Source organism: Rattus norvegicus, chromosome 5 (assembly GCF_036323735.1).
Source record: "Rattus norvegicus strain BN/NHsdMcwi chromosome 5, GRCr8, whole genome shotgun sequence".
Taxonomy (NCBI): domain Eukaryota; kingdom Metazoa; phylum Chordata; class Mammalia; order Rodentia; family Muridae; genus Rattus; species Rattus norvegicus.
Genome location: NC_086023.1, coordinates 138,327,102 through 138,353,909, shown reverse-complemented (window position 1 = coordinate 138,353,909; position 26,808 = coordinate 138,327,102). Strand labels below are relative to the sequence as shown.

Here is a 26,808-nt window from a genome sequence, read left to right as displayed (position 1 = left end):
CCTGGAGGTTCTCAGAGAGCAGTGATATGCCAGAGGTGACCAGTCCTGGCCCACAAGAACGGATTGCTTCTTATTCAAGAGTCTTATGACCTGTTTACTAAGCACGGTCACCAGGTATGATCAAATTGTGTAAGTCTATGATTTAAAATATATTTCAAATAGAGACTGCATTTGTGGTTCAGTTGGTAATTAAAATGCCCACATAGCATACATGAAGCTCTGAGTTCAATCCCAGCACTGGAGAAAACCAGACAGTCCACACCTGTAAACCCAGCACCCAGGAAGTAGAGGCAATTGGAATAGAAGTTCTCAGACATCCTGGGCTACATTCAATGCCAGGCTATATGAAAACCCTGCCTTGAATTTAATAAGCAAACCCTCAGAACTCAAAAATGTAATCCTAGTATCCAGAGGTGATGGCAGGCAGATCTCAGTGAGTTCAAGGCTAGCCTGGTCTACATAGCAAGGTCCAGACCAGGCAGGAATACACAGGGAGTCCCTATTTCTAGTATCTCATTTTTTTTTTTTGTTCTTTTTTTCGGAGCTGGGGACCGAACCCAGGGCCTTGCGCTTCCTAGGCAAGCGCTCTACCACTGAGCTAAATCCCCAACCCCCTCCTATTTCTAAAACAAACCAAATAAAAGAGAAAGAAGAGGAGGAGGAGGAGGAGGAGGAAGAGGAGGAGGAGGAGCAGGAGGAGGAGGAGGAGGAGGAAGAAAAGAAGGATGAGGAGGAGAAGAAGGAGAAGGGGAAGGGGAAGAAGGAGAAGGAGAAGGAGAAGGAGGAGGACCACCACCTCAAAACTTCCTAGTTGCTTCCCTGTTCTTTTATATATTCTTGGGTTATTTGTATTTGGGAGATAGAACCATGACATAATAGGATGGCAGTCCAAACCCCTTCCCAACCTCACAGTTCAGTATGTCACACTGAGTACCTTGGAATCCTCTATGGCAGAGGTATCTGTGCCACAGAGATGGGCAAACACCACAGATGAAGTTTGTATCCTTCAAGGGTTGGCACAGTAGTGCCACTGGGTGTCAGGAGAAAGAAAACACATACAAGCTCAGGAAGGCGTCAGTTCCAGGGAGGTAGGGTGTGTGGCCGTGCGAAGCTCCCCTGGAAGCCAGTGACCTAGAGAAGTGTGGGTGATTCATGTGAAGTCAGGCAGACTACGTGCCAACACTGCTTTCCCCTGAGTCTGTTTAGCTTCCTTCTCTTTTTCACATGGAGGGAAAAAAAAATGTTTCCTTTGACTAGGAAGTGTGGGGGTGATTGTGAGACGGAGTCTCCCCTGTGGGAAACACCTAGGCTAAGTTCCCTTAGGGAGAGTCCACTGTGGGTTTCCCTTGCACAACTGGCAAACTGCGAGTATGCTGTAAAGAGAGAACAGATGTTAACTGGAACACTAAAGAGCTCATTTGCAAGTGGGGGTTTTACAGCTACAACAAAGTTAACTCTCCCAATAGGGAGGAAATCAGTTAAAATGACTTGCTCTCCTTTGCTTTCTTATTAAGATTATTACTGCAGACCAGAATGCTTCATTCGCCTTTGTGCGCTGTGGCTTTTGGACATCCTTTTAAGTAAGAGTCACATGCTGAATCTCCATTTTATTATTTTCATATCATAAAATGAGGGGGGACGCTTCGGAGAGACGCCATCCTATTCACTGGCGCACCAGCTGCATTCTGAAAAACCATAATTTTCCTTTCAAACCCAGAGTGTTGTCTGAATTGTAACGGCTCCCTGTTGTCAGGTTGATGGGAGGAAACACTGTTGCAGATGGTGAGAGCTTGTCTGGGCTGCTCGCCATGCTCTCCTGCACTGGCTCGTGAATTACAATTCAAACCACGTGGGAGACTTAAAAGATGTTTTAAATGGCGGCCTGATGCAGACAGGAGTCTTCTGGGACTGATAGGCTCTGCGTCCACCCAAAGAACTCTGACGGGTCAGTGGGACCATCACAGCTGCCCTTGCCTAACATTCCAAGAGGCTTCTGGGATAAGGAACTGTGATAAGAATGCCCAGGGTGACAGGCCTGAAGTCCCTGAACTACAGATGATCCTAGCTGCAGCAGGCAGATCAGGAGTTCAAGCCGAGGTGAAAGCCAGGGTCAGCTTCAGCCCCTGCAGTCTAAGACACCTTCACCCCCAAATGCTGTAGGTGGCCTTTCTTTCTTTCCTTTTTAAAATTATATTTATTTTTAAAGAAAAATATTTTTTCATATATATATACATATATATATGTACATGTGTACACATACATATATATACATATATACTATATATGGAGAGAGAGAGAGAGAGAGAGAGAGAGAGAGAGAGAGAGAGAGAGAATGAATGAATGAATGAATGTCATGTGTGTAGTGCTCACAGCAGCCAGAAGAGGGCATCAGATCCCCTGGAGTTACAAGTAGTTGTGCTGACAATTAGCTGAGCATTGTGGATCTGCTCCTTCCTTTTGATGCTATTCCTGCTTTGGCAACACCACTGGGGAGAAGGTGGAGGTAGCCCTTGCTGCAGTTCTCCACCAAGCCCACCCCAGCCTCCCAACGTCACTCATCAGTCCCCTTACTCTCTGCCCGTGGAGGTACAGAGGTCATTGGACCAGCCAGACCCCAGGCTTTGCCGCATCTCTTCCCTTGGGTGTTCGCCAGTGTCAGAGTGTGAAGGGGACGAGAAGATGGCACCCGTAGTCTGGCGGTTTCTACTGACTTCAGGCATACCTCCCATGAGCTGCTCCAAAATCTCCCATCGTGTACGCAGTCCTCAGCGGCCAAGCTGCCTGCAGCACTCGTGTGTGGGGAATCACTGACCTCCCTGGAGATAGTGGTTAAGACTGAACCCTATGGGATTCCCAGCAGCTCCTCTTGCTTAGTCACAGAGAGGTCACCTGGCTTGCTCAGTTCCTTCACGGTACAGTTGTTTCTTTACTGGGACAGAGGTTGTGTCTACTGCCCAGAGTTTCTTCCACCAAGTCTCACCAATTAGGTTTCTAATCTGACATCTTATCTGGGAGCTGTTTAGACAAGGGACTTCCCTTGAGACTCTTGCTGTCTGTGGATCACCAGCACAGACTAGAGAATGAAGTAGCTAGGATGAGTGGACAGCAAGTGACAAAGACCAAAGAATGTGACGCCCTCAAGTTAGTTTACAAGATGGGCCTGGGGTCTCAGAAGAGGGGCTGCAGGAGAGGTCTGCTGTACATAAGGAGTGGCTCTCTCACGTCTGCCCCTGTAGGGTCTGTGAGCTAAGTTCACCCACTCTGTCTCTGACGTGCTATACTGTCCCTCTTTCTGCTCCTACTTTCTCCTCACTGTTTTCAAGCTCCAGTTACCAAGAGAGAATCTCTCCTTCAAAGATGGGAGGGCTGGAGAGATGGGTCCATCATTAAGAGTACCCACTGCTCTTGCAAGGAACCTGAGTTTGGTTTCCAGCAGCCATGGGGTGGTTCACAACCATCTGTATCTCCAATCCCAGGGGATCCTATACCCACTTCAGGCCTCCACAGGCACTGTACATGGTACCCAGACATACACTTGGGCAATACTCATGCACATAAAGTTGAAATTAAAATCTCAAAAAATGTTTCTGTATGCTGTTGTCTCTTGTAGCAACATCCCCAATGTGCCTGGACACCATTAATTCTCAGTCCATATTCTGATTAAGCATCCAGAACACCACAGAGCTCCAGCGTAGGCCAGTGGGATTGCCATGCCAAGAGGTATTAGGAGAGGGAAGTGATTGCTTGTCTGTGGCTCTGGCAGAAATGGGTAAAGTGGCGCCCAGCGGAGAGAACTTAGGGCTGGTTATTGTCTCCCCAAGCTAGTGGATGTTGAGATTGTCTCTGACTCCTGGTGTCCTGTGGTATTCTGGGTCCTCCCAGCCTCCTGCTCCAGGTCCCACCTGTCTGTCACACAGACACCCATTGCTTCTTTATTGGCTGCTGCTGTCACCGCAGACACTTCCTAACTCGGAGAGGCTTCTCCCATGCCTCATGCTCTTCAACCAAGCAGAGGATGGTTTTGTCGGTGACTTAGAGCTTTAGTCCTCCTCGTATATTTCTTTCTTAGACTAGCTTGACAGAAATCCTCAAAGCAAGAGAACATTTGGGAAGCAATCGTCGATCCCGAAGTCTATGACCAAAGAAATACAACAGCCAGCTGCTTCTAGTTATCAAAGACATGGGCTGGAACCATGTAACTATGATCTCCATTATATAGTATCAGATTTATGTCAATTGCTTGATGAGACCGAGGCAATGCACTTACTTGTTTTTTATTATATAAAGTAGATATTGGGGGCCAAAATGGCATCATATCTGCAACTTACTTTCAAGGTTCAGAAGACAATAGACATGTATAGAGAAAACGATAAAGCCCACGTGGTAGAATGAACACAGGCAGCGGGGAGGTGGGAGCTGGATGGAAGCAAGGCATCATGGGAGTTCTGAGACCCGGTGTCGGCTTTCCGGGGCTCCTTTGCATCGGCTCCATCATGTGTTCAGTTTCCTCACTCAGGCTTTCTTCTCTTCCTTTTCCACACATCATCCCTACGTGATCTTTGTTTCCAAGGTACTCCTGACCATGCACGTGACGATCTCAAATCTCCCTCTTGAACTCTGGTTCCTTTTCTGATATCCTCTTACTCACCTCTCAGCTCCTCGCTGTCTTATAAGCATCTCCAAGTCAGTATATCCCAACGGTATCCATGTTCTCCCCTGCTCTGTGGGGCTTTTCACCTGGGTGCACAATGCCAGCAACTTGCTCAACCCAGAAAGAAAATCCCACGGGTCATTTTTGGCTTATCTTCCCCTCCTGCCCACTTACAACTTTCTTTCTTGTAGTGAGACTTGGTTTTCAAGCTATGGGCTCTTTTGTTACCTTCCCCTTTTCCCAACACTATTTATCAAGACCTTTGGGAAAATCTACAACCCTGACAAAAATTTGCCAGCAAGTAACAATGTTGTTCCTGTTTAGTCGTGGCTCAATTAATCACCTTGTTTTTATGATTTAAAAGCTATGACTTTTATGTTTAAAAGTTATGACTGGGTGCTTATTTATATATTTGCGATTTTGAAACTTTTTTTTTTCTTTTCTTTTTTTCGGAGCTGGGGACCGAACCCAGGGCCTTGTGCTTGCTAGACAAACGCTCTACCACTGAGCTAAATCCCCAACCCCTGATTTTAAAACTTTTAAAATTGCACGTATTTACCCATCCATTGTGTGCACATGTGTACGTGTATATGTGCTCGCACATGCACATGCCAGGGTGCACACACCTAGGAGCTGTCTGTGGAGAAGAGTGGTGGTAGAGGAATCAGTTCCGTCCTTCGACTGTGTGGGTCCTGAGGACAGGACTCAGGTGGTCAGGTTTGGAAGCAAGTGCCTTTACCGCCATGCACCATCCCACCAACCCCACTCAGCCACTAAAACTGTGAATATGAATAAACAGGAAATAAAATACGGGTCTCCCCCACATTGCCATTGATCTGATAGATTAGGACAGACACTGTATCAGGTGAACCGGAAGCAAGATCTGTCACTCAAATCATGCTGCTTCATCAAATGTTTGCCAAATGTTTGTTTTATGTGAGCTCCTGGGCCTGCAGATGTCCTTCCTCACAGTCATTGTGAACACAGCGTCGCCTCATCTGCGCCTGGAGCTGCGGTGGGACATGGAAAGACCCAGGGGTGGTGGAGTCATTTGGGGAGAATTGTGGTCATCCGAGGCCCTTTGGAACAGCACCGGTCCAGGATGCACAGTTAAAGTGTTACTATTGTGAGAATGCAGGTCACCTCCTCAGAATGACCTTTGCTAAACATAGGTTCCCAGACATGATGTAATTTGTAACAGCCAGTGTGTGCTTGCACCAGAGAAAGAAAGCCCCACCCCACCACGGGCTGCCTTCTGGGCTTTCAGGGCTAAGACCTCAGTCCTGCCCTTGAAAACATTAATCTTTGCTGCTGAAGATTTTAATGCAAAGGAAAGGCACCAGGGTGTCGTGGGAAGCTTAGGCATTCGGTGAAGGGCTCCTGTGTCACCAGAGGTCCTGTTCCTTACGTGGGGTCAAATAAGCCACCTCTGACAAAGCTCTTAGGAACTGGGATCGTTTTAGGTGCTAACATATCACATATAAAGATAAAGTGCACTGAGGAGCCCAAAGATGACGGCAAACGGAAGATACTTTCGGATTAATAAAGGAAAAGAAACCTAAGAATTTGCCATCAGAGACCTCATTATAGGAAATACTGAATGATTCATCAGCAGTGTGAGCCTAGGCAGAAAGCAGGAAAAGGAAGAATATGGGACTTTATAAAATAATGATAAGGCTGTGGGTTTACGGTTGATTTAAAGTAAATATCAGTAGACAAGCTATGAGGTGGTCAACGTGGCTCCGAGACTTGAAGACTTCCTCTGTTACAGGAGGAATGATTAAGTTTAAGGCTTTGGGGGTTGGGGATTTAGCTCAGTGGTAGAGCGCTTGCCTAGCAAGTGCAAGGCCCTGGGTTCAGTCCCCAGCTCTAAAAAAAAAGTTTAAGGCTTTGTTTCGTTTTGTTTTGTTTTTTTAAGGTTTATTTTGGAGCCCAGTGTGCTGGCACTTGCTTTTAAACCCAGTGCTTGAGAGAGAGATCTTTGTGAATCCAAGGCCAGCCTAGTCTTCATAGAGTGTCCCACGGTAATCAGGGCTACATAGTGAGACCTTATCTCATAAAAACAGAGAAACAATGTATTCATTCTGCATGCATGCTTGTGTGAGTGTAGGGCACATGCGTGCCCTGTGGGGTGGTTTGAATAGGAATGGTCCCATAGACTATGTTAGAATGCTTGACCTATGAGAAGTGACACTATTAGGGGGATGGCCTTGTTGGAGGAAGTGTGTCACTGTTGGGGGGCAGGCTTTGAGGTCTTAAATGTTCAAGCTATGCCCAGTGTGATCCACAGTCTCCTGCTGCCTTCAAATCGAGGTGTGGAACGCTCAGCTCCGTCTCCAGCACCGTGTCTGCCTGGACGATGCCAGGCTTCCCCGCCCGCCCCCCCTGCCCCCCGTGATGATAATGGATAAACCTCTGAAACTGGAAGCCAGTCCCAATTATACGTTTGCCTTTATAAGAGTTGTCAGAGTCCTGGTGTCTCCTCATAGCAGTGGAAGCCCTAACTAAGACGCCCGCCTGCCGAATCCAGAAGAGGGTGCTGAATGCCCTGTGGCTGGAGTTACAGGCACTTGGGAGAAGGCCTTTGTAGGTGCTGAGAATTGAACCCAGCTCCTCTGGAAGAGCAGCCAGTGCCCGTGACCACTGGCCATCTCTACAGGCCAGATTTTAATTTTTTAATTTTTTTTTTCAGACAGAATGTCACATAGTCCAGGTTGGCCTCAAACTTTCTATGTGGCTGAGGATGGCCTTGAACTCCTGATCCGCCCGAGTGCTGGGATGGCAGGCGTGTCCTCTCATGCCCAGTCTGTGTGGTGCTGAGGATCAACCCCAGAGTTTCCAGGGCCAGGGAAGCAGTCTCCCAGCTGGGCTCCAGCCCAGCCCCGACGCTGGGTTTTGCTGGGACTCAGAGGCGAACGCTTAGGCTTTGAGGGGAATCACAGAAACACGGGAACACAACAAACTGACAGAGAATAGAGTAAAGCATGACACCTTTTTAATGCAGGGAGGAAAAAAAGCATCGTCCATCCAAAAGGAAGAGAAAAATAGAATTTATCAGACAAAAAGAACCATAAGATAAGATCATACATTTAAACCTAGTACATTTTTGTTTGTTTGTTTGTTTGTTTGTTTTGAGGCATGGTGTCTCAATATAGCCATGGCTGTCCTAGAACTTTCTTCAGACCAGGCTGGCCTTGAACTCACTGAAATCCACCTGCCTCTACCTCCAAGGTGTTGGTATTAAAGGATAGCACTACTGTGCCAGGCAACTGTAGACCCTAACGGTGGAGGTGAACCAGGATGGGCTGTGTCCCAAGTTCTCAAGAGCGCTCTCTCTCTCTCTCTCTCTCTCTCTCTCTCTCTCTGTGTGTGTGTGTGTGTGTGTGTGTGTGTGTGTGTGTGTGTGTGGTGTGGTGTGGTTGTACGCGTGCGTGTGGGCAGAATGTCTATGTGTGGAAACCCGGTCTGTCCTCTGCATTACCAGGTCTTTTTTGGTGGAGGTGGGTGTGGGGTGGTAGGAGGGAAATTCTCCTCTAGACAACAGAGATGGCTTGTGCTTGCTTCAGATGGCGTCTTAGCCAGTGTTTCCCGGGACTCCCTTACACCTATGCTTTGTCCTTCCTTGTCTGTTTCACGTCTTTTTTTTTTTTTTTATCTTAGTTCCACTTTCACTAAATAGACATTTTTCTAGTATATTGTTTTAATCCATTTGTTAATTCTTAACTATTTTAAATTACTTTCTCAGTAATTGCTCTAGGGATTATAATGGATTATTTTTCCCCCATAGTCCACCTCAATTAATGCTAACTTAATTCCAGGACAGAGAAACTGCTATAATCTATCCCTCACCCTGTCACTTGGCGAAGGACTAGGAAGAATGCTTCTGGGGGCTTGCGGGGAACATGCTGAACTGTAGTTTAATTACAAATACCAATAGGATGTAACAATAGATTTACCCAGAGCCACACAGAGGCATGAAAAGCCAAGGGCAAGGTCATGATAAACAAATTTTATTGAACACTGCGCCCAAAGCTCTAGGTCACCAGCTGACAGGATCACAGCCCCTCAGGCGGTCCCCAGGGAGGGGTGGGAGCAGGCCAGAGGACCTGTGAGCAGCTCTGCACCACTAGTCAGCCCACAGCCCACAGCCCACAGCCCACGGCAGCACCAGCAAGGTGGCCTCTAGGTCGTGAGCTGCTTCTCCTCAGCCAAGATGGCACTCAGCAACTCTTGAATAACCCCTTGCTCCTCCTCACTGAGATACACCTCAGCTAGACTGAGGGCTTTCGTGGCATATTCCTTCGCCTGAAACAGAATTGCAGTGCTGAGTGGAAGCTGCCACAGGGAAGAGTAACAATGAGAAAGGATTTTGTGCTTAGCTCAGAAACTGGGGAGAGATCGATCGATCGCCTTCTCTCCCCAGCCAGGGAAAGCTCACCTGACTTGACCAGAAAGTGACAGGCAGGTAGACCTCCTTAGCAGAGTGAGAACTAGCCGGGATGGTCTTAAGCCGTGGAGCAGAACCAGGAGGCAGAGGGCTCACAGGTGCCAGAAGCAGAATGTCCCGGAGACCTTGGGGCCCTGAGTTCTGACTTGGACAGAGGCTTCGTGGGCTATCTACCTCAGGGCAGTCTCTGGTTTCTATCCCCTTTGCCCTTTTCTCGTTATCAGATGGCTGCTATCTGCCAGGGGACGCAGACAGAAACCCGTGTCCTTGTGAACCATACACAGAACAGGAAAGACAGACAGCACGATAAGAAAAACACGATGATACTAGGGGTTATTTTGAGACAGGTTCTCTCATAGCCCAGACTGACCTCAAACTTGCTGTATAGTTGAGAATGACCTTGAATTTATGGTCCTACTGTCTCTACCTCCTGAGTGTGGGTCAAGGGAGCATGGGGGTGGGAGAGTAGAGGGTAGGAGGGTGGGTGTGGGTGGGAGGTGGGTGGCAGGGTGGGCACAACATGGGCCTGAAGCAAGAGTGAGGTTAGGATGTGTCCAATCTCATCTTGAGACCAACAAGAGTAAGGATCACTCCCTAGTTGTTCTAGGCCTGCATGCCTTTGTAGCCCTGACCTCCCCACTTCCTCCACCTTCATCAGCCTTGATGGCCAAAGTACCTGGAATCCCTCTTCATGCAGATAAAGCATGCCCAGCCCCTCAGCCCCAGCCTATAATGTATATAATCTCCCACAAACCCCTACCCACTCCCCAAGGTTTATATAGCCGGTTACCTACAAGTAAAGAGGGGCTCTTTCACAGAACATCGTCTAGAAAAGCCATGTCATGTCCCCGTCCCACGGTAGAGAAGAGCTGTAGAGAAGAGCTGTAACACTGAAAATCTTCACGGAGAAGGCTTTCTCCCCGAGCACTCACTAGGCTGGACCAAGGACCCGGGAAGTCAACCACCCAGACAAGTCTCTTTCCCTTCCTTCCAGCCAGGTCCATGTTGGTGCCTGGATACTCCAAGAGCAGAAGCAAAGCAGGCCCACACCTGAGAAGTGAGATTATGTGTGTGTGCACCACACTCAGCTGTTTATGACAGGGTCTTAAGTATTAATGCATGCCAGAAACCTGAGAAAGCAGGAAAGAGCACTGAAGTGTCAGAGGTGGTAGTGGGTGTCCTAGTGCCCCTGAAAAGGGGGGAAGCTCAGGTGAAGAATGGCCTTGATCAAACTGACCTGTGGCCCTGACTATGAGAGACTGTCCTGCTTGGTGATTGGTGTGGGGCCCAGGCTTCTGTGGCAGCACCATCTCTGAAGAGGTGGGCCTGGGTTGTGTAAGGGAGTAAGCCTCGTTCCTTCATGGTTCCTGCCTCAGTTCTTGCCCTGACTTCCTCAAGGATGACTGGAGGTGTAAGCTGAAATAAACCCTCTTCTCCCACAAGTTGCTTTCAGTTATGGTGTTTTGATGAAGCAACAGGAATCAAACAAAGATTTTAGACAGTGACTGGTTTAGACATGAGGGAAAGGAGGTGTTGAACCTGGACACTTGAATGGGCTGTCTTGTCTGAGCACATTAGTGACCCTAACGTCCTTAGCATGTTTTGACATGGTGATGTCCCACCCAGGGGGACCATGACCTTAGAAAGGGTGTTAGCCAATCTTCATTTGAAAATTTGTTGGAAAACTTTTCCTACTCACTACGTCTCCCAGAATTCCAGGGTTAGCACCCTCCTCTGTGCTCCCACAGTGCCCTGAGCTTCGCTGTCACACTCTCTTGTGACCATACTGAGCTCCTTCACACCCTTTACAGAGCTCCAATGCTTGACAACATTTGTTGAAGAAAAGGAGAGAGGAAACGAAGCTGTGAGGAGATTGTGGAATTCCCCATGTTACAGAAAGGCCTCACACACGCCTCCACCCCTCACACATGCTCCACCTCTCACACATGCTCCACCTCTCATACATGCTCCACCCCTCATACATGCTCCACCCCTCATACATGCTCCACCCCTCATACATGCTCCACCCCTCACACATGCCCCAACCCTTCCACATGCTCCACCCCTCACACATGCTCCACCCCTCACACATGCTCCACCCCTCACACACCCCACCCCTCATACATGCCCCACCCCTCATACATGCCCCACCCCTCATACATGCTCCACCCCTCACACATGCTCCACCCCTCACACACCCCCACCCCTCACACATGCCCCCCACCCCTCACACATGCCCCCCACCCCTCACACATGCCCCACCCCTCACACACCCCCACCCCTCACACATGCCCCCCACCCCTCACACATGCCCCCCACCCCTCACACATGCCCCACCCCTCACACATGCCCCACCCTTCACACACAAACCCCATTCCCCCTTCTGCGCTCTTTTTCTTTATAGCACTTTTTACTAACTGAGATGGTATTACACATTCACATGTCTATCTAATTTTAGTAGCTTCCCTTCCTCCAAAATTCCTAAGTTCTACAGAAAAATAACTTGTCTGATTGTTTGCTACTGTCTGCTCCATTCTGGGCAGAAAGCCTTTTAAGTGGTAGATACTCAGTAAATACTTGAATGAATGAATCGATCAATAGCCCGAGATAGACCAGTTACTGTCTACAAGACGCTGGGAACATAGTCAAGCCTTTCTGTGCTTCAGTCTCCTTATCTTTAAAGAAGGGAAGACAATTGACCATGCCAGCCATGTTGAATGTTGAGGGCTTGGCCAGTGGCTGGCATCCTTTTTAACAGTGGCACTGCAGTTCTGTCTGCCTGAGTCCTCACAGCAACAGGGGGCTGGGACACAGCTGCCACTTGAGCCTATACAAGGATCCTCAGAACTGTCCTGCATGCAGGTTCTCTCTCCCCAAACCGACCCCCTCCCCATTCAGTTCCTTCATGCAGCTCTGAAAAAATGCCTCCCCCAACCCCAGAGAGGAAATCCAGAGTTCATCACATAACCAGACTGGGAATGTTAAGGAGTGAAAGCCTGGAGTTGGGGTAGTGGGCAAAACATAGCTGAGGCAAATGTCTAGATGCTTTGCTGTCTCCACTTAGACAGGAGCTTTTCTGGGGGAAACTTACCTTTGAAAACTCCAACATCAGATAGTAAAGTATGCCCAGAGTCTTAAGAATAAGGATGCCTTTTTGGGGCGCTTGAGTGGAAGTAGATTCCTGAATGATCAGGATTGAAGTTAGGATCCGAATGGCTTCTGCTTCCTGGGCTTCATCTGCATTGGAGGAGATAAGAAACACAAGCCTTGGAGGCTTCTGGGATGGGGGTGGGAGTTGGGGGCAGCTGGGTGCCTTCCTGGGTAAGAAAGCTTGCTATGTGACCACAAGGGCCTGAGTTCAGAAAACCAGGTATGGCTGTGTGGCCTGTAACCCCAGTGCTGGGCAGGGACAGAAACAGGAGGAGGCTTGCTGGAGCTGGCTGCATGGGGCAGGCTACATGTGCGCGCGCGCACACACGCGCGCACGCACGCGCGCGCACACACACACACACACACACACACACACACACACACACACACACACCTGTCCTTCTCTAGCTCTGTCTCGAAGGTCAGTATTGGAGTGACCACAAGTGCCCAAAGCTGCCAAGGTTTTCATTTCAGAGGCTGAGATCCCCTGAGCTCCTAATCCAGGGAATTGATCAGGTCAGATTCCTTGGGACCCGTTCATTCCCCAACTCCAGTTGCAGCCCTCTAATTCCTCCTCCAAAGATCAAAGACCAACAGCCTGTCTGTTTCCCCACCTGAGTCTCTTTATTTCCCCCAGGGATTTTTTTTTTTTAAAGATTTATTTATTTATTCTATCTAAGTACACTGTAGCTGTCTTCAGATACACCAGAAGAGGGCATCAGATCTCTTTACAGATGGTTGTGAGCCACCATGTGGTTGCTGAGAATTGAACTCATGACCTCTGGGAGAGCAGTCGGGTGCTCTTAACCACTGAGCCATCTCTCCAGCCCTCCCCCAGGGATTTTTTCTTTGCTTGTTCATATTTTATTGAAATATGGTGTCAAGTAACCTAGACTTGCTATGTAGCCCAGGCTGGCCTTAGACTTCTGATCCCCCTGGCTCTACCTCTTAAGTGCTGGGACTATAAATGACTTCTTCCCGGAGGCTTTTGTCTCTGCAGGTCACCATTTATTGTACAGTCATTGTAGGCCGGCCCTGAAGAGCACATGGGTAAGTAATAAGCCTAAAGACAAAGGAGAAAAGCACAAGCCCTTGAGGCCAAGCATGGCCACTGGGTGTGGCAACTGTGCGTGGCTATGATTCTACCACAATGGAAACCACTTTCCTGATGGGAAAACTGAATGAGCTTACTGTCTAAACCTTAGCTTAAAGCCTTGCCTTCAGTCACCCTTTCAGGGCCACCTACCGACTTCACAACTTCATCGTGGGACTCCTGATAGATCTGTACTTGTGGCCTGCTCTCTTTTTTTTTTTTTTTTTTAAAGATTTATTCATTTATTATATGTAAGTACACTGTAGCTGTCTTCAGACACCAGAAGAGGGCATCGGATCTCTTTACAGATGGTTGTGAGCCACCATGTGGTTGCTGGGAATTGAACTCAGGACCTCTGGAAGAGCAGTCGGTGCTCTTAACCGCTGAGCCATCTCTCCAGCCCGTGGCCTGCTCTTTTGTGCTGCAAATGGTCTCTGTATCATCACTGCACCAGCAGGAGTGACTTTTGAGTGGAAGTAAACTTTAGTATCTCAGAGGGCAATGGCCACACACAGTGCTACCCAATATGCAGCCCTTTGCTGGGCCTTGGGGTAGAGATGGCTCAAGTCTGGCCCTGCCACTGAGGACCTCACACCTTGAAAAGGAGGGAGACCTTGTCAGGAGGAATCAACAAGGCAACCCCTGCACAGAGTTTCACTGGGCTTGTGTATCCTGGAGGGAAAAGGAAGAGATCAATGCTAGGTAGAAACTGCCGGGGTTCAGTAGGGGTCCCCCTTTTCTGTAAGTCTGCCCTTATCGGCCTGCTGAGGATTACGTGTAATGGCAGGGGTCTCAATTCCTCCTGACATTGGTACAAGCTCTTTGAGCCTTATCTCTCCATCTTCTCTTCACGCCCGCAATGGGAAAAGGGCACTGATGGGTTCCAGGAGAGTACAGAGAGCAAGGCCGGAGTGTTAGGGAGGAAAAGCCACTGTTCTATTTGCTAGGCCTGCCACTTACCCAAGCCGGTGTCATTCATAAACTGTTTGCCCAGTAAATCTGTCTGTTGGGTACGAGCATGCAAGAGGGCTTGATAGTGACTGCTCAGATATGTGTACCAAATCTCCGAGACCTGTTGGGAAAGCAGGGTGATGAGACCAGCAGGTCAGGGTCAGCCACTAGCCAGCCAGTTGGGGACACGCTGTACAAGGTCAGGTTTCCTGAGGCTGGAAGTTCTCACTCTTACTGTGCTTGGAAGCAGAGGGAGCCCTTGTTGTCCAGACAAGGGCTGAACAGACTCATCAGAAGCAGCTCTGCCTGGGCCTGAGGTCAATGGCTACTGTGGTAGTTTGAATAGGTTTGGTCCCCATAGACTCACATGTTGGAATGCTTGGACCATGGGGAATGGCACCATTAGGAGGTGTGGCCTGGTTCGAGTAGGTGTGTCACTGTGGGGTTGGCTTTGAGGTCTCTTAAGCTTAAGCTCTGATCAGTGTGGAACTCTAGTCTCCTGGTTGCCCTCTGATTAAGATGTTAGAATTTTCAGCACCTTCAGCACCATGTCTGCCTGCACGATGCCATGCTTCCCTCCATGATGATAATGGACTGAACCTCTGACACTGTAAACAGGTCCCAAATAAATGTTTGCCTTTATGCGAGATGCCTTCGTCATGGCGTCTCTTCAGAGCAATGAGCCTAAGACAGCCTCCACTGTGAGGTGTGGGCTTAGTACTCCTATTTCCATGCGAATAGACCCAATAGAGAGGTCACCAGCATTCCTAACTTTTGGAAAGAGCTGACAAATGGCCCAGCCTGGCTGCACACCCAGTTCTGCCTGACTCCGAAGTTCCCTGGCGTTCAGCTATGCCAAAACACCTTCTTCTTCTTCTTTTTTTTTTTCTTCTTTTTTTTCTTTTCTTTTTTTCGGAGCTGAGGACCGAACCCAGGGCCTTGCGCTTGCTAGGCAAGCGCTGTACCACTGAGCTAAATCCCCAACCCCAAAACACCTTCTTCTAAGGAACAGAAGTGCACGGTCACAGCATGATGGCCTCTACCCCACACGGAAATGGTTGCTACCTAAGTGAGGATTACTGAATAGATAACTGGCATTTTCTAGTTTTTTAATACATATTTTTATATTTTACGTATTTAATTTATGAGTGCTATGCTGCATATACATCTGCCTGCTTGAAGAGGGCATCAGATTCCCCTATAGATGGTTGTGAGACACCATGTGGTTGCTGGGAATTGAACTCATGACCTCTGGAAGAGCAGCCAGTGCTTTTAACCACTGAGCCATCTCTCCAACCTGATAACTGGCATTTTCAGATACTGGAGATTTTTTTTACAGAGTCTGGGCGGCAGGAGAGAAAGCTTGACTGAGAAAGCAGTAGCTGGGCAAGCAACAAGACCTGAGTTCAAACTCCAGCACCCACTGGAAATAAATGGAGCACCACGAGCTTGTGAATGCTGGTGTTGGGGAGCAGAGACGGGGGCCTCTGGGGCTTGCTGGCCAGTGTAGCCTACTTGGCAAGCTCCATGGCATAGAGACCTGTGGCTGGTGCCTGAGAGCTAACACCCAAGGCTGGACTATGTCTCTACATGCAGGCACACACATGTGTATACACACACACATGCACATACACACACACAGACACACACACACACACACACACACACACACACACACAGAATTTTAAGCTGGGTGTGGTGGTGCAAGGTTTTAATTCTATCACTCATCAGGTAGAGCCTGTGGAATCTTTGTAAGTTTAAGAACAGCCTGACCTACATAGTAAGTTCTAGGTTGGCCAGGACTAACTAGAGAGACCTTGTCTCAAAAAAACAAAACAAAACAAAAACAAAAACAAAAAAAACAAAACAACAACAACAACAAAAACCCAACAGATTGAACTAACCCGGGCCCATGGTAGCTCACAGTGACTGAGCCATCCAGGGAGCCCGAGTGGACTGACCTAGGCTCTCTGCACATAGGTTACAGTTGTGCAGCTTGGTCTCCTTAGGGGACGCCTAACAGTGGAAGCAGGGCTGTCTCTGGCTCTCTCGTCTGCCTTTGAGACCTGCTGAGCTGACCTTTCTCTCTACTGGGCTGTCTCATCTAGACTTAATTGGAGAGGATGTGCCTACTCTTACTGCAACTTGATTTGCCATGACTGCTTTATATCCAGGGGAGGCCCACCCTTTTCTGAAGAGAAATGGAGGAGTGGCTGGGGAAGAGAGGAGGTGGGAGAGGGACTGGGAGGAGAAGACAGAGGGGAAACTGTAGCTGGAATGTAAAATAGACAGACAGACAGACAGACAGACAGACAGACAGAAACTCAGGAGGCTAGAAAGGGGCCTCAACAGTAAAGGTGACTGCCACCAAGTATGCTAATGAGAAGTCCATCCCCAGCCCCACAGGGTGGGGGGGGACATCAGCGTGACACGGTGCATGTGCATGGACACTACAAGTTAACACAATAATAAATATATAAACACAATTTTAAAAGCTTAAATCTACTTTTATGAGGGTTTGGGGAGCTGGCGGGTGCAGGTGCTGCAACATGCATGGGAAGGTCAGAGGTCACCATTCAGGAGTTGTTCTCCCCTTCCACCACGTGGTTCTGGATCAAACTCAGGGCCAGGCTTGGTGGCACCATAGTTTACCCGCTGAGTCATTCCACACAACGGATTTTAAAACATTTTCTTGTTCTTTGACCCTTTGAGAGGCCATTGTCCTATCAATGTCCCTTAAAAAGTTCTTCTTTTGGCCAGGCAGAGGAGGCTCAAACCTTAATCCCAGTACTGGGAGTCAGAGGCAGGTAGAGTCTCTCTGAGTTCAAAGCCAGCCTGGTCTACAAAGCAAGGTCCAGGACAGCCAGAGCTACACAGAGAAACCCTGTCTTGGAAAAACAAAATGAAATTTAAAAATAAATAAAAATGAAATAAAGTTTCTCCTTCTCTATTGTAGACCTCCTTGTGCCTGCCTTGCTGGTGGTATAGGCTGACAGAGCCTACCCTGAACTCTGGTTCTCTGTGAGTCTCTCTACAGATGCTAAGGATTAGCCCGTGTTAGCATTAGACAAAGAGGGGGAGGGATGTGAGTACCATCAGTCAGCCTCTGAGCTTCTCTGCTGTGGGTTTCTCCGAAAGGCCTGACTCTGGCTATATAATGCCGATGCCAGCATGAGTGCCAGTGCTAAGGCGCCACGTTTCCCAGCTTACCTTTGTATACAGTGTGTCAGCCAGCTCCATTTTCTTAAGGCTATAGAAAATGTTGGCCAGGTGGAAGTAGCCTCCTGAGGTCCTGACGTCTTCTGTCCCAAATGCACAACTGGCAAAATAAATCTACCGCAGGGATAGGAGAAGGCAGCTGAGTCCTTCAAAAACCATTTAATTCATGAAAAGAAAAAAAAGGCGTGTGTCGAGAATGTACGGAAAGAAAAAACCTTAGTTGCAGCCAGATGTGAAAATGGACTGGGGACCTGGGCAGACATTCTCTGAAAGGCACATGAATGGGTAATAAGCATATGACAAGTGCTAGGCACTGACCGGCATTCACGGAAAGCAAAACAAAATCACAATGGTCTCGTCCCTCTTCACAGCCAGGAGAACAGCTATCTTCAGAAAGAAGACAGCAAGACGGCGGGGGAAATAAAAACCCAGAAAAGGCTGGGATGGATGAAGAAGGCCAGAGCCTCTGGGCAGCAGCTAGCCAGATCCTCCAAAGGCTAAACGTGGAATTACTGTGTGGCCCAGGAATGTGTACCTTCCCAAGAAAAAGGGCACACATGTCCCTTGTGAACAGACTGGCTCATGAACATCTGTCACAATCATTCTTGGCAGTCCCAGGGCAGAAACAGCACACACATCCATTGTCTCAAGAGTGCAGGGTAGACTGCTTGACAACAAGAGATGAACTGTGGCTCAGCAATGGATGGACTACAAACAGTATGCAGGGTGAGGGCAACCAGACTTCTAGACTCCACCTACAATTCTCCCTCTATAAAGAGCACACTGGGCAGGCGGTGGTGGCACACGCCTTTAATCCCCAGTCCTCGGGAAGCAGAGGCAGGCAGCTCTCTGGGAGTTTGAGGCCAATCTGGTCTACATAGTGAGTTTCAGGACAGCCTGGGTTACACCAAAAAACTCTATCTCAAAAGAAAGAGGAGGAGGAAGATGAAGAAAAAGAAGGAAAGAAGGAAGGAAGGAAGGAACGAAGGAAGAAAATCTATGGCGACAGAGACTGACTGCCTGGGGTTGGGATTTGAATGGGAAATGACTGCAAACAGAAATGAGGGAAATGTGCTCCTGGTTGGGTAGCTCTCTAAATGCACTAAAACTTACTGAAGTGGACACATGAAAATGGGTGATTAGAGAAGTGTGCATTAAAGAAGGGGGAAGAAATGTGGGTGTAATGTGGACTATCTGTAATCCCAACACTCAGGAGGTCGAAGCAGGATGAGGGTGACTTCACGATCAACCTGAAGTAGATAATAAGATCTTGTCTCAAAAAAGATGTAGACTGTCTAGAGACAGTGTGGCATGCCCTTTCATCTCAGCACTTGGGAGGCAGAAGCAGGTGGACCTCTATGAGTTTGAGGTCAGCTAGGATACATAGTGAGACCCTGTTCAAAAAGAAAACAAACAACAAGGGTGTGTGTGTGTGTGTGTGTGTGTGTGTGTGTGTGTGTATACACTCAGGTAACATGGTTTTGATCTAATTCCTAATTGTGTGGTCAGCCCAAGACAGAATGTGCCTCTACTTAATTAACTGAAGGATGTGGGGGACAGGGAACAAACATAAACAAAGAAAAGTTGCCAGGCACGGTGGCACTCGCCTATGAGCCCAGCATCCAGGAGGCAGAGGCAGGTAGAGCTCTTCGAGTTCAAGGCCAGCTTGGTCAACATATCAAATTCCAGGACAGCCGGGACTATGCAATAAGTAAGACCCTCTCTGTTTCAAAAAAAAGGAGGGGGGATATTGGTTAAGGGCTTGGATAGAAACAGATATCATAAGGGCTACCTAGAGTCACTTACTGAGGGACTAGAGATGTGGAAGCAAGAGGGCCAACAGAGCACCAAGAACAGCAATGGCAGGGAAATATTGCCATCCCTGTACCTCAGAAAACCAGAGGAGACTGCAGGCACGGTAACAGAGAGCAGCCAGAGCCGAAGCTATGGCCACTAGACAGGAGCTGTATCCAGAGAGGAAGGCTGACTGCTTCCGCCAGAACTGGGGTGGGTCTACCCACCCCTCCCCCACTGCATCTCCACCTTCCTGTCCCCTGCTGTGCCTCCCACTCTTCAATCCCTAGCAAAGTCAGATCATGGTGGTAGCATCCTGGACAACCGTGGCAGTCAGCTTCCCAGGGCGGAGAGTTGTACACAAGATGGCCTCCTGGTCCAGGTTAGAGTCTAAGGCAAGCACAGAGGCAGGCAGCCACGGGGAAGGCTGCCTGAGGAAAGGGGAGTGTAGAGACAGGAAGTAGTCCCCGCTTGGGAGTGCGATACGACCCAACCTAACCTGGATCAGGTGCAGGAACTCTGATACTATTTCCCAGCCCCAGAACTAGGAACTCCCTAACTGGAGAACAGCTCTTCCGACTCCCCCATCTCACGTTTGTACAGGTTTATAGATCGTAAGTGCTTTCTTATAGATCTGACTCATTTAAATTTAATAACCACACTCTGAAGAAGAGACGTTAATATTATTTTAACAGATAGCCACAAAGTCCAGTGCGTACAGTCTTCTGTTATTGATCTCTGCAATGCGCTGATGTGGTGGGGGCCAGTTTATGATTTGTGTCTTACATGCGATGGAAAAGGTTAAATAATTTGTCACAGAACTAGCAGAGCCGGAAAAAAACTTCTCTTAGCGCTGTGCAGCTCTGTCTTTTCAGATTAGCCTCAGACCGCTGAGGGGGAGAGGGGAAGAGATGGGGCCTGGCTACATTTGCATCGTCAGGAAGTAGAAAGGCTTGAACTGAGGTTATTAGAGCTGAGTTCTTGCTGCTGCTCCCCAGATGGTCAGTATAAGCAGTAAGTGTTAGAGAGATGCTCAGTTAAAGAAACCCTGAGCAGAACCATTCTTGGGAATACCCAGGTGTCTTAAGGGCGTTCACTCACATCATTAGCCAGATGGTACCGGGCTTCCTCGAGGTTCTTCTTGGCTATGTAGAGAAGGCCCAGGTTCCGATGCAGTAAAGAGTGGGTGGCGTTACTACAGTCAGTTGACTTGAGGACTGTCCATTGAGCTTGGGATAGATATTCTTCAGCCTGCACTATCCGGCCCAGACCTGCCAAAAGTCAGTTATAAAAGAGATATAAGCATGGTGGTGCATGCCTTTAATTCCAGCACTCCGAAGGCAAAGGCAGGAGGATTTCTTGGAGTTCCACTACAGCTCAGGCTCTGTAGAAATACCCTATCTCAAAACCCCCTAAATAAATAAATAAATAAGTTATAATTCATATTTTAGCTAAAGAATATGAATGATGTATATGATATATGGGTTATCGTACATTGGTTTATCCATTGATACAGATATTGATTGGTGCCCAAAGTTGCTCATGAATGTTCGTAGCAGTCCATCCCTGAGACGCCCATCGGTTGATAAGCATAGGCTTGAAAACAGCATGCTAAGTGAAAGAAGCCAGGCACCAAAAGCCACATATTGTCGGATTCCATTCATGTGAAATTTCCAGACCAGCACACAGAGAGAAGGGAGTTAGGAGTGGTGGGGGTGCATCAGACAGAGGAAGAAGTGAGGGTGTCTAACAAGGGGTAACTATGAAAATTATATGGGTTTTTAAAGCTGATGGGATGTTCTAGAATTGAATAGTAGTGAGTTATACAACCTTTTGAATATATAACCTTCTGAATAGATACACTAGAATTTTAATTATTTAATTATTTATTTAGGTAGGTAGCTTTTAGTTTTGTTTTGCTTTAGACGGGGTCTTTGTAGCAATGGTCTTGAACTCTATTTAGACCAGAATGACCTTGAACTCATAAAGATCCTCCTGCCTCTGCCTCCTCAGTGCTGGGAAATAAAGGTGTGCACTAACAGGCCAGGTTTATACCAGGCCTTTAAAAATATTTATCTTATTTTGATTCTGTGTATGTGGGGGTGGGGTAAGTGCATGTGCACACTGGCTTTTGGAGAGGTCAGAAATATGGTGTCAAGTTCTCTGGAATTACGGGCAGCTATAAGACATCTAACAAGGTGGCTGGAAACTGAAGTCCTGTGCACAATTGATATATGCCTGCCTGGTTCTTCTCAAGGAGGCAATGCTAGAGAAGAAGGTCTCAAGGCCACCTAGACAACCATCAGTCCTGAAGGAAAAGGCATACCAGGGAGAATGCCCCGCGATGTGCTGGGTTCAGAGAGCCAGACTAAATCCATAACTAGCAACAGAGTGATCTGAGTACTCAGGAAAACCAGGGCAAGAGGAAGAAGTTTCTGAGTGAGTGATTTAAAAAGAGAGGAAGAGCTCAGTAGGTAAAAAGACAAGACACACCCAAAGCCAGACTGCCTGAGTTCTATCACTGAGACCTACACAGGAGGAGAGAACCGACTCCCTCTAACCTCCACAGGAGGGCTGTGGGGCACATATGCCCGTGAACACGTATACACAAATAAAATTAATTAAGGTCAAAAAAAAAAAAAAAAGAAAGGACTCAACCTAGTCTTTGGAGATAGGGAAAGGCTCCAGACCAAAGACTGGAAACTGTGGCTGAGACCTGAGAGACAAGGGATTAATTAAGTGGAAAGGAACAAAAAGAAAACAGCAGGAGAGAGAAGCCATTCGGACCTCAGACTGTGTAGGAATATATCTTTTTGGACGTGCAATGGAATCACATTGCTCAGTGGAGGTGAGATTGAAGACAGCCTAGGAGGACATGAAGACAGCAGCTATCAGGTAAGTGGCCAATGATGGGACTCTGGCTTTTAATTTTTTTAAAACATTATTTTATGTGAGTACACTGTCACTGTCTTCAGACACACCAGGATAGGGCATCAGATCTCATCACAGATGGTTGTGAGCCACCCTGTGGCTGCTGGGACTCGAACTCAGGACCTCTGGAAGAGCAGTCAGTGCTCCTAACCGCTGAGCCACCTCTCCAGCCCCAGGGCTTTGGCTTAAATGACTTTTTCAGAGCTCCATAGTCAGTGTCAGGGTACGCAGAGTTGGGGTTGTATTTCCTGCCTGGTGTTCTGCCTGCAATCTAGAATGGCTGTCAGATCTAAGTGGAGTGAGGCCTGGTACAGGGAGCCAGATGAACCAAACGTCTAAGGACAAGATCCATGCAGGAGAGCCGGCCCCCAGGGAGGGGGCAGTGCTCACACAGACACGGGAGGGCATCTTTGTGGGTGGACTCAGACTGGAGAAAGGACTAGTTCAGGTTCTGGGAGCCTGTTATCTATACAAACACAGCAATGGTTGCGGAAGAGAGCATCCTCCCTGTCAGAGAAGGGGCCTGAAGATGTGAAGTGGGAGACTACACTGCAGACACGGTGCAGACATGGTGCTGTGTTCACACCCGTGTCATATATGTCAGAAATACTTTTTGTCTGTAAAGCACTATAAAACCTTAGTTTATGGCAAGGAACTCAAATCTTTTTATCTCCCCCACCTTGTAAAAACCTTAGCTGTTTAGATCCCCTCACCCAGTTAAATATTTTTTATACAAAAGCCCTGCTGTATTCATGAAACTTAACTGATTTAAATGGCCTGCCCCTTCCCACTCTCCTTCATTTCCTTCTCAAATCAGCCAATTACAGCAGACTGTGAAGTCAGACCCCAGCCAGTGGGGAAAAGACACAGTCAGCACCTGAGCTAAGTAAAAGCCAAGCCAGGTTTGGGTCTTGGGCACCCAAAATCACCTGGCTGGGCTACATTCACCTTGTCTGTGGGTTCTTTCTGTGTGATCTGAGATTGTCTGTGTCTAACATGGATGTGACATGTGTAGACACACACAACACAGGACTGTGTTTACCCATGCATCCCTTAATTCTATACACACAGGAGCTCCGGCACAGGTGAGACCCATAGCAGTGAGTAAGTCTAGTGAACATCTTTGGTGTCCAGATTCACTTTCTGTGGAAAAATAAAAATAGAAAGGGCAGAGGATGTTCTAGGAGATGCTGCCTCAGAAAGCAGGCACTCAGAAAAAACATGGAGATACTTCAAAGAGCAAGAAGATAAAAAGCCAGCTTGCGTGGTCAAATCAGGGACAGTTAAAACACATGAATAACTGTAGTGGGTTAAAAACCTGGTGACTAAAAGAGGGAAGTAGGAGTCACGATAAATGGTTATAAATGAATGAATACATTGAGAGTTTACATTGGTTTAAAAATAAAAAAAAGAATGTTTACATGACTCCAAAGTACCACCTCATAAAACAAACCTAGAATTAGCATGATTCATGACCAAGAAGTCGGACAGCACCACTGTAGTAACGGCGTGACGGTAAGCAGTTAGGAATACATCTTCTACTTGGTGGAAGGAGTCGCTGTCTGGTTCCCGAGCTGCAAATAAAGCCAACTATGATCTCTCGACAGAGCTCAGATGCACGGCATCAGACCCTGTACTGAGGATGGCCTTCAACTCCGACCTTCCTGCCTCCACTCTGGACCTTACGTCTGAATTTTCCATCTAAACGTTCTGATCAGTGTTGCCCATGGGTTAGAGTCAGTCATGGGAAATTGTGTCAGTTTGTAGCATGGGCTGAGAACATGCTACCACTTCTGTGACATTCCTGTCACCAACTAGAAGCTTTATATAATGATTGGCAAGGTGAAGAGTTGGCTTGGCAATTAAGAGTTCAAGTCCCAACACCCACATGGCTGTCTGTAACTCTAATTCCAAGGGACCATGTGCCCTCTTCTGGCTTTCTCCAGTACTAGGAACACGTGTGATAGACAAGCAAACCTGCAGGAGAAACGCCCATATACATAATATATATTTCTAAAATTGGCCAATGATCTCTATAAGTCAAAGGAGCCAAGGGAAAGCTGGGAGAGTGTTTCAGAGAGAAGACTTAACAAATGGCGCAAGAGAGGACATGTGTCTCTGAGTGATGACTCCGATTCCATAACTTAGGGGGCTATAAACATATTTTTGGAGAAACCTGAATGGAAGGCTTCGCTGTGCCTATAAAGGGGGAGTTTGATGGGAAATGTACACTAGAGAGTTCCAGACATGGGGCCCCTTCTGCATTCGACAGTAAGGCTCGGATGGAGCACTTATACTATGCCAACAACAGCTTGACCTCAAAGCTGGGACTTGAACCCGGGGCTCTACGTATGCTAGGTAATGTGCTTTACTGCTGAGCTAAGGCCCCAGCCTGAAGAATGATATTCTAAACGACCGCTATTAGGATGTATATGGTGCCCGAAATGCTGTAGATACTCAAGAATGTAAATCAAGATACATCAAGAAGGCACTGCTAAGCACGTGCTCTCACTCTCGGGCTGGGGCGTTACCATCTCTCAGCTGTGACCCTGACCCCAGGGAACAGGTAGATGCTACATTCCAACTAGGTTAAAAAAATTCTGTCTTCCGGGAATTTGTAATGGCCATTGGAAGCTGAGCCATTTCTGCTTCTCGACTTGAGTCAATGTAACCAGACCAGATATCTGAGAATAGCTGTCTCCTGCAGTGAGGAGAGGATGTTACAATTTGGTCTACAGAGGCACACTGAAGTAGATACATACAAGGAGCAGAGACAGGAGAGAGGGCTGGGGGTGGAGCTGAGTTGGTAGAGTGTTGGCTCACCATGTATGAAGAGCTGGGTTTGATTCCCAAGCACATGTCTCGGGAATTTAGTTTTGGCCTGAAATCTCAGCACTGGAAGAAAGGGTGGGGAGATCAGGAAGATCAGAAGTTCAAAGTCACCCCTGAATCTCCCTAGTGAGTTAGAGGTCATCCTGGATTTTGCAAGGGGTCCTTTAAAAAGGAGAAGGAAGGGGTTGGGGATTTAGCTCAGTGGTAGAACGCTTGCCTAGCAAGCACAAGGCCCTGGGTTTGGTCCCCAGCTCCGAAAAGAAAGAAAAAAGAAAAAAGAAAGGAGAAGGAAAAGAAGGGCACAGGAGAAAGACTGAGGGCCCAGTCAATTTCCTATAACCTGCCTAGGACACTCAAACAACATAATTGATTTCTTCCCTTTGTCCAGGTCAGCTTGAGTGGATTTCTTTTTGTTGCTTTGTGACAGAGTTTCTCTATGTAGCCCTAGCTGTCCTGGAACTCCCTATGTAGACAAGGGTGGTCTCCCTCCTCTGCCTCTCCTGCCTTTTTGCCTCTCTGCCTCTCTGCCTCTCTGCCTCGCCTCTGCCTCTCTGCCTCGCCTCTGCCTCTCTGCCTCTGCCTCTGCCTCTGCCTCTGCCTCTGCCTCTCTGCCTCTGCCTCTCTGCCTCTGCCTCTCTGCCTCTGCCTCTCTGCCTCTGCCTCTCTGCCTCTGCCTCTCTGCCTCTGCCTCTGCCTCTGCCTCTGCCTCTGCCTCTGCCTCTGCCTCTGCCTCTGCCTCTGCCTCTGCCTCTGCCTCTGCCTCTCCAGTGCTGGGATTAAAGGTGAATAGCACCAGGTCCACCTTGAGTGGATTTCTGCCAGCTGTGGCCATAGCTTTCACACCCCTGTGCCAGTCTTCAACCCAACCCCGCTCTTCCACAGAGGGTGTCTTGCCCCTGTTCAGAATCAATGACGCACTTCAACTGGCTCCAGGGGTCTAAAGTCAGTTCCACTCACCAAGGCTGGCCTCAGCCAGGAGCAGGTAAGCAGGCACAAGCTCGACTGAGCTCAGGCCATGCACATTCATGCGGAAGCGAAGGGAGTGCAAAGCTGCAGGGACGGCATCTTCATGTCTTCCTTCAAAGAGATATTTCTGGGCAACAGTGTAGCAGAATTCAATCAAGTGCTCCTGTGGAAAGACAGAAATATGCACTCTGAAACAAGGTAAAAGCCAAGGTGGAAAGGTAAAGCCAATGTCTGGCTGAAGGGACTTGGTGAGCCTGCCTCTACAAGGTGGACATGAGATTCAGGGGTGGAGTGGATAAAAATAAAATTTGGGACAGTGAGGGCAAGGTCCAGGAAGAGACGTCTTTCATTTTAGTTCAGAACTTGGCAGACAAGAGTGTTGGACATGAGCTCTCAGATGAATAGCACACATCAATCCTGTAGTTCTTTTCATTGTTGTGTTCTTGGCTCTGTAAAGACAGAGTCTTACGTAGTCCAGGATAGCCTCAAACTCACTATGTGCGTGAACATGTGCCACCACCCAGTTTTATGTGATACCAAAGCTCCAACCTCGGGCTTGATGCTTGCTAGCCAAGCCCATACCAACTGATGTACATCCCTGGCCTAATTTTAATAAAACTTTAATTTAGCAAAGCTTTAGATGATACAAGACAATGCCTTCATACTCTAACATATTCCTTTCTGTACACTTATATTTTAAATATCTTACCAGTAGTTCTCAACCTTCCTAATGTTGCAAAACTTTAATACAGTTCATGTTCCGGTGAACCACCC

The 26,808-nt window shown here is 47.9% G+C and overlaps 1 protein-coding gene across 13 annotated transcripts in view; it reads right to left on the bottom strand.

The window, feature by feature from the left end:
• Nucleotides 1-8,640: 8,640 nt before the first annotated feature.
• Nucleotides 8,641-26,808, bottom strand: part of Zmynd12 (zinc finger, MYND-type containing 12) — a 33,013-nt gene continuing 14,845 nt past the window's right edge. For 2 of the 13 annotated variants that reach the window (XM_006238759.5, XM_039110004.2), the window contains 5 exons: nt 26,026-26,197; nt 20,407-20,576; nt 17,503-17,625; nt 14,302-14,413; nt 11,474-12,335 (listed from right to left, as the gene is read on the bottom strand). In XM_006238759.5, the coding sequence (XP_006238821.1) occupies nt 12,058-12,335; nt 14,302-14,413; nt 17,503-17,625; nt 20,407-20,576; nt 26,026-26,197 (855 nt within the window). In that variant the 3' untranslated portion in view covers nt 11,474-12,057. The other 11 variants (NM_001107970.1, XM_006238760.5, XM_017593392.3 and 8 more) reach the window with 11 other exon arrangements.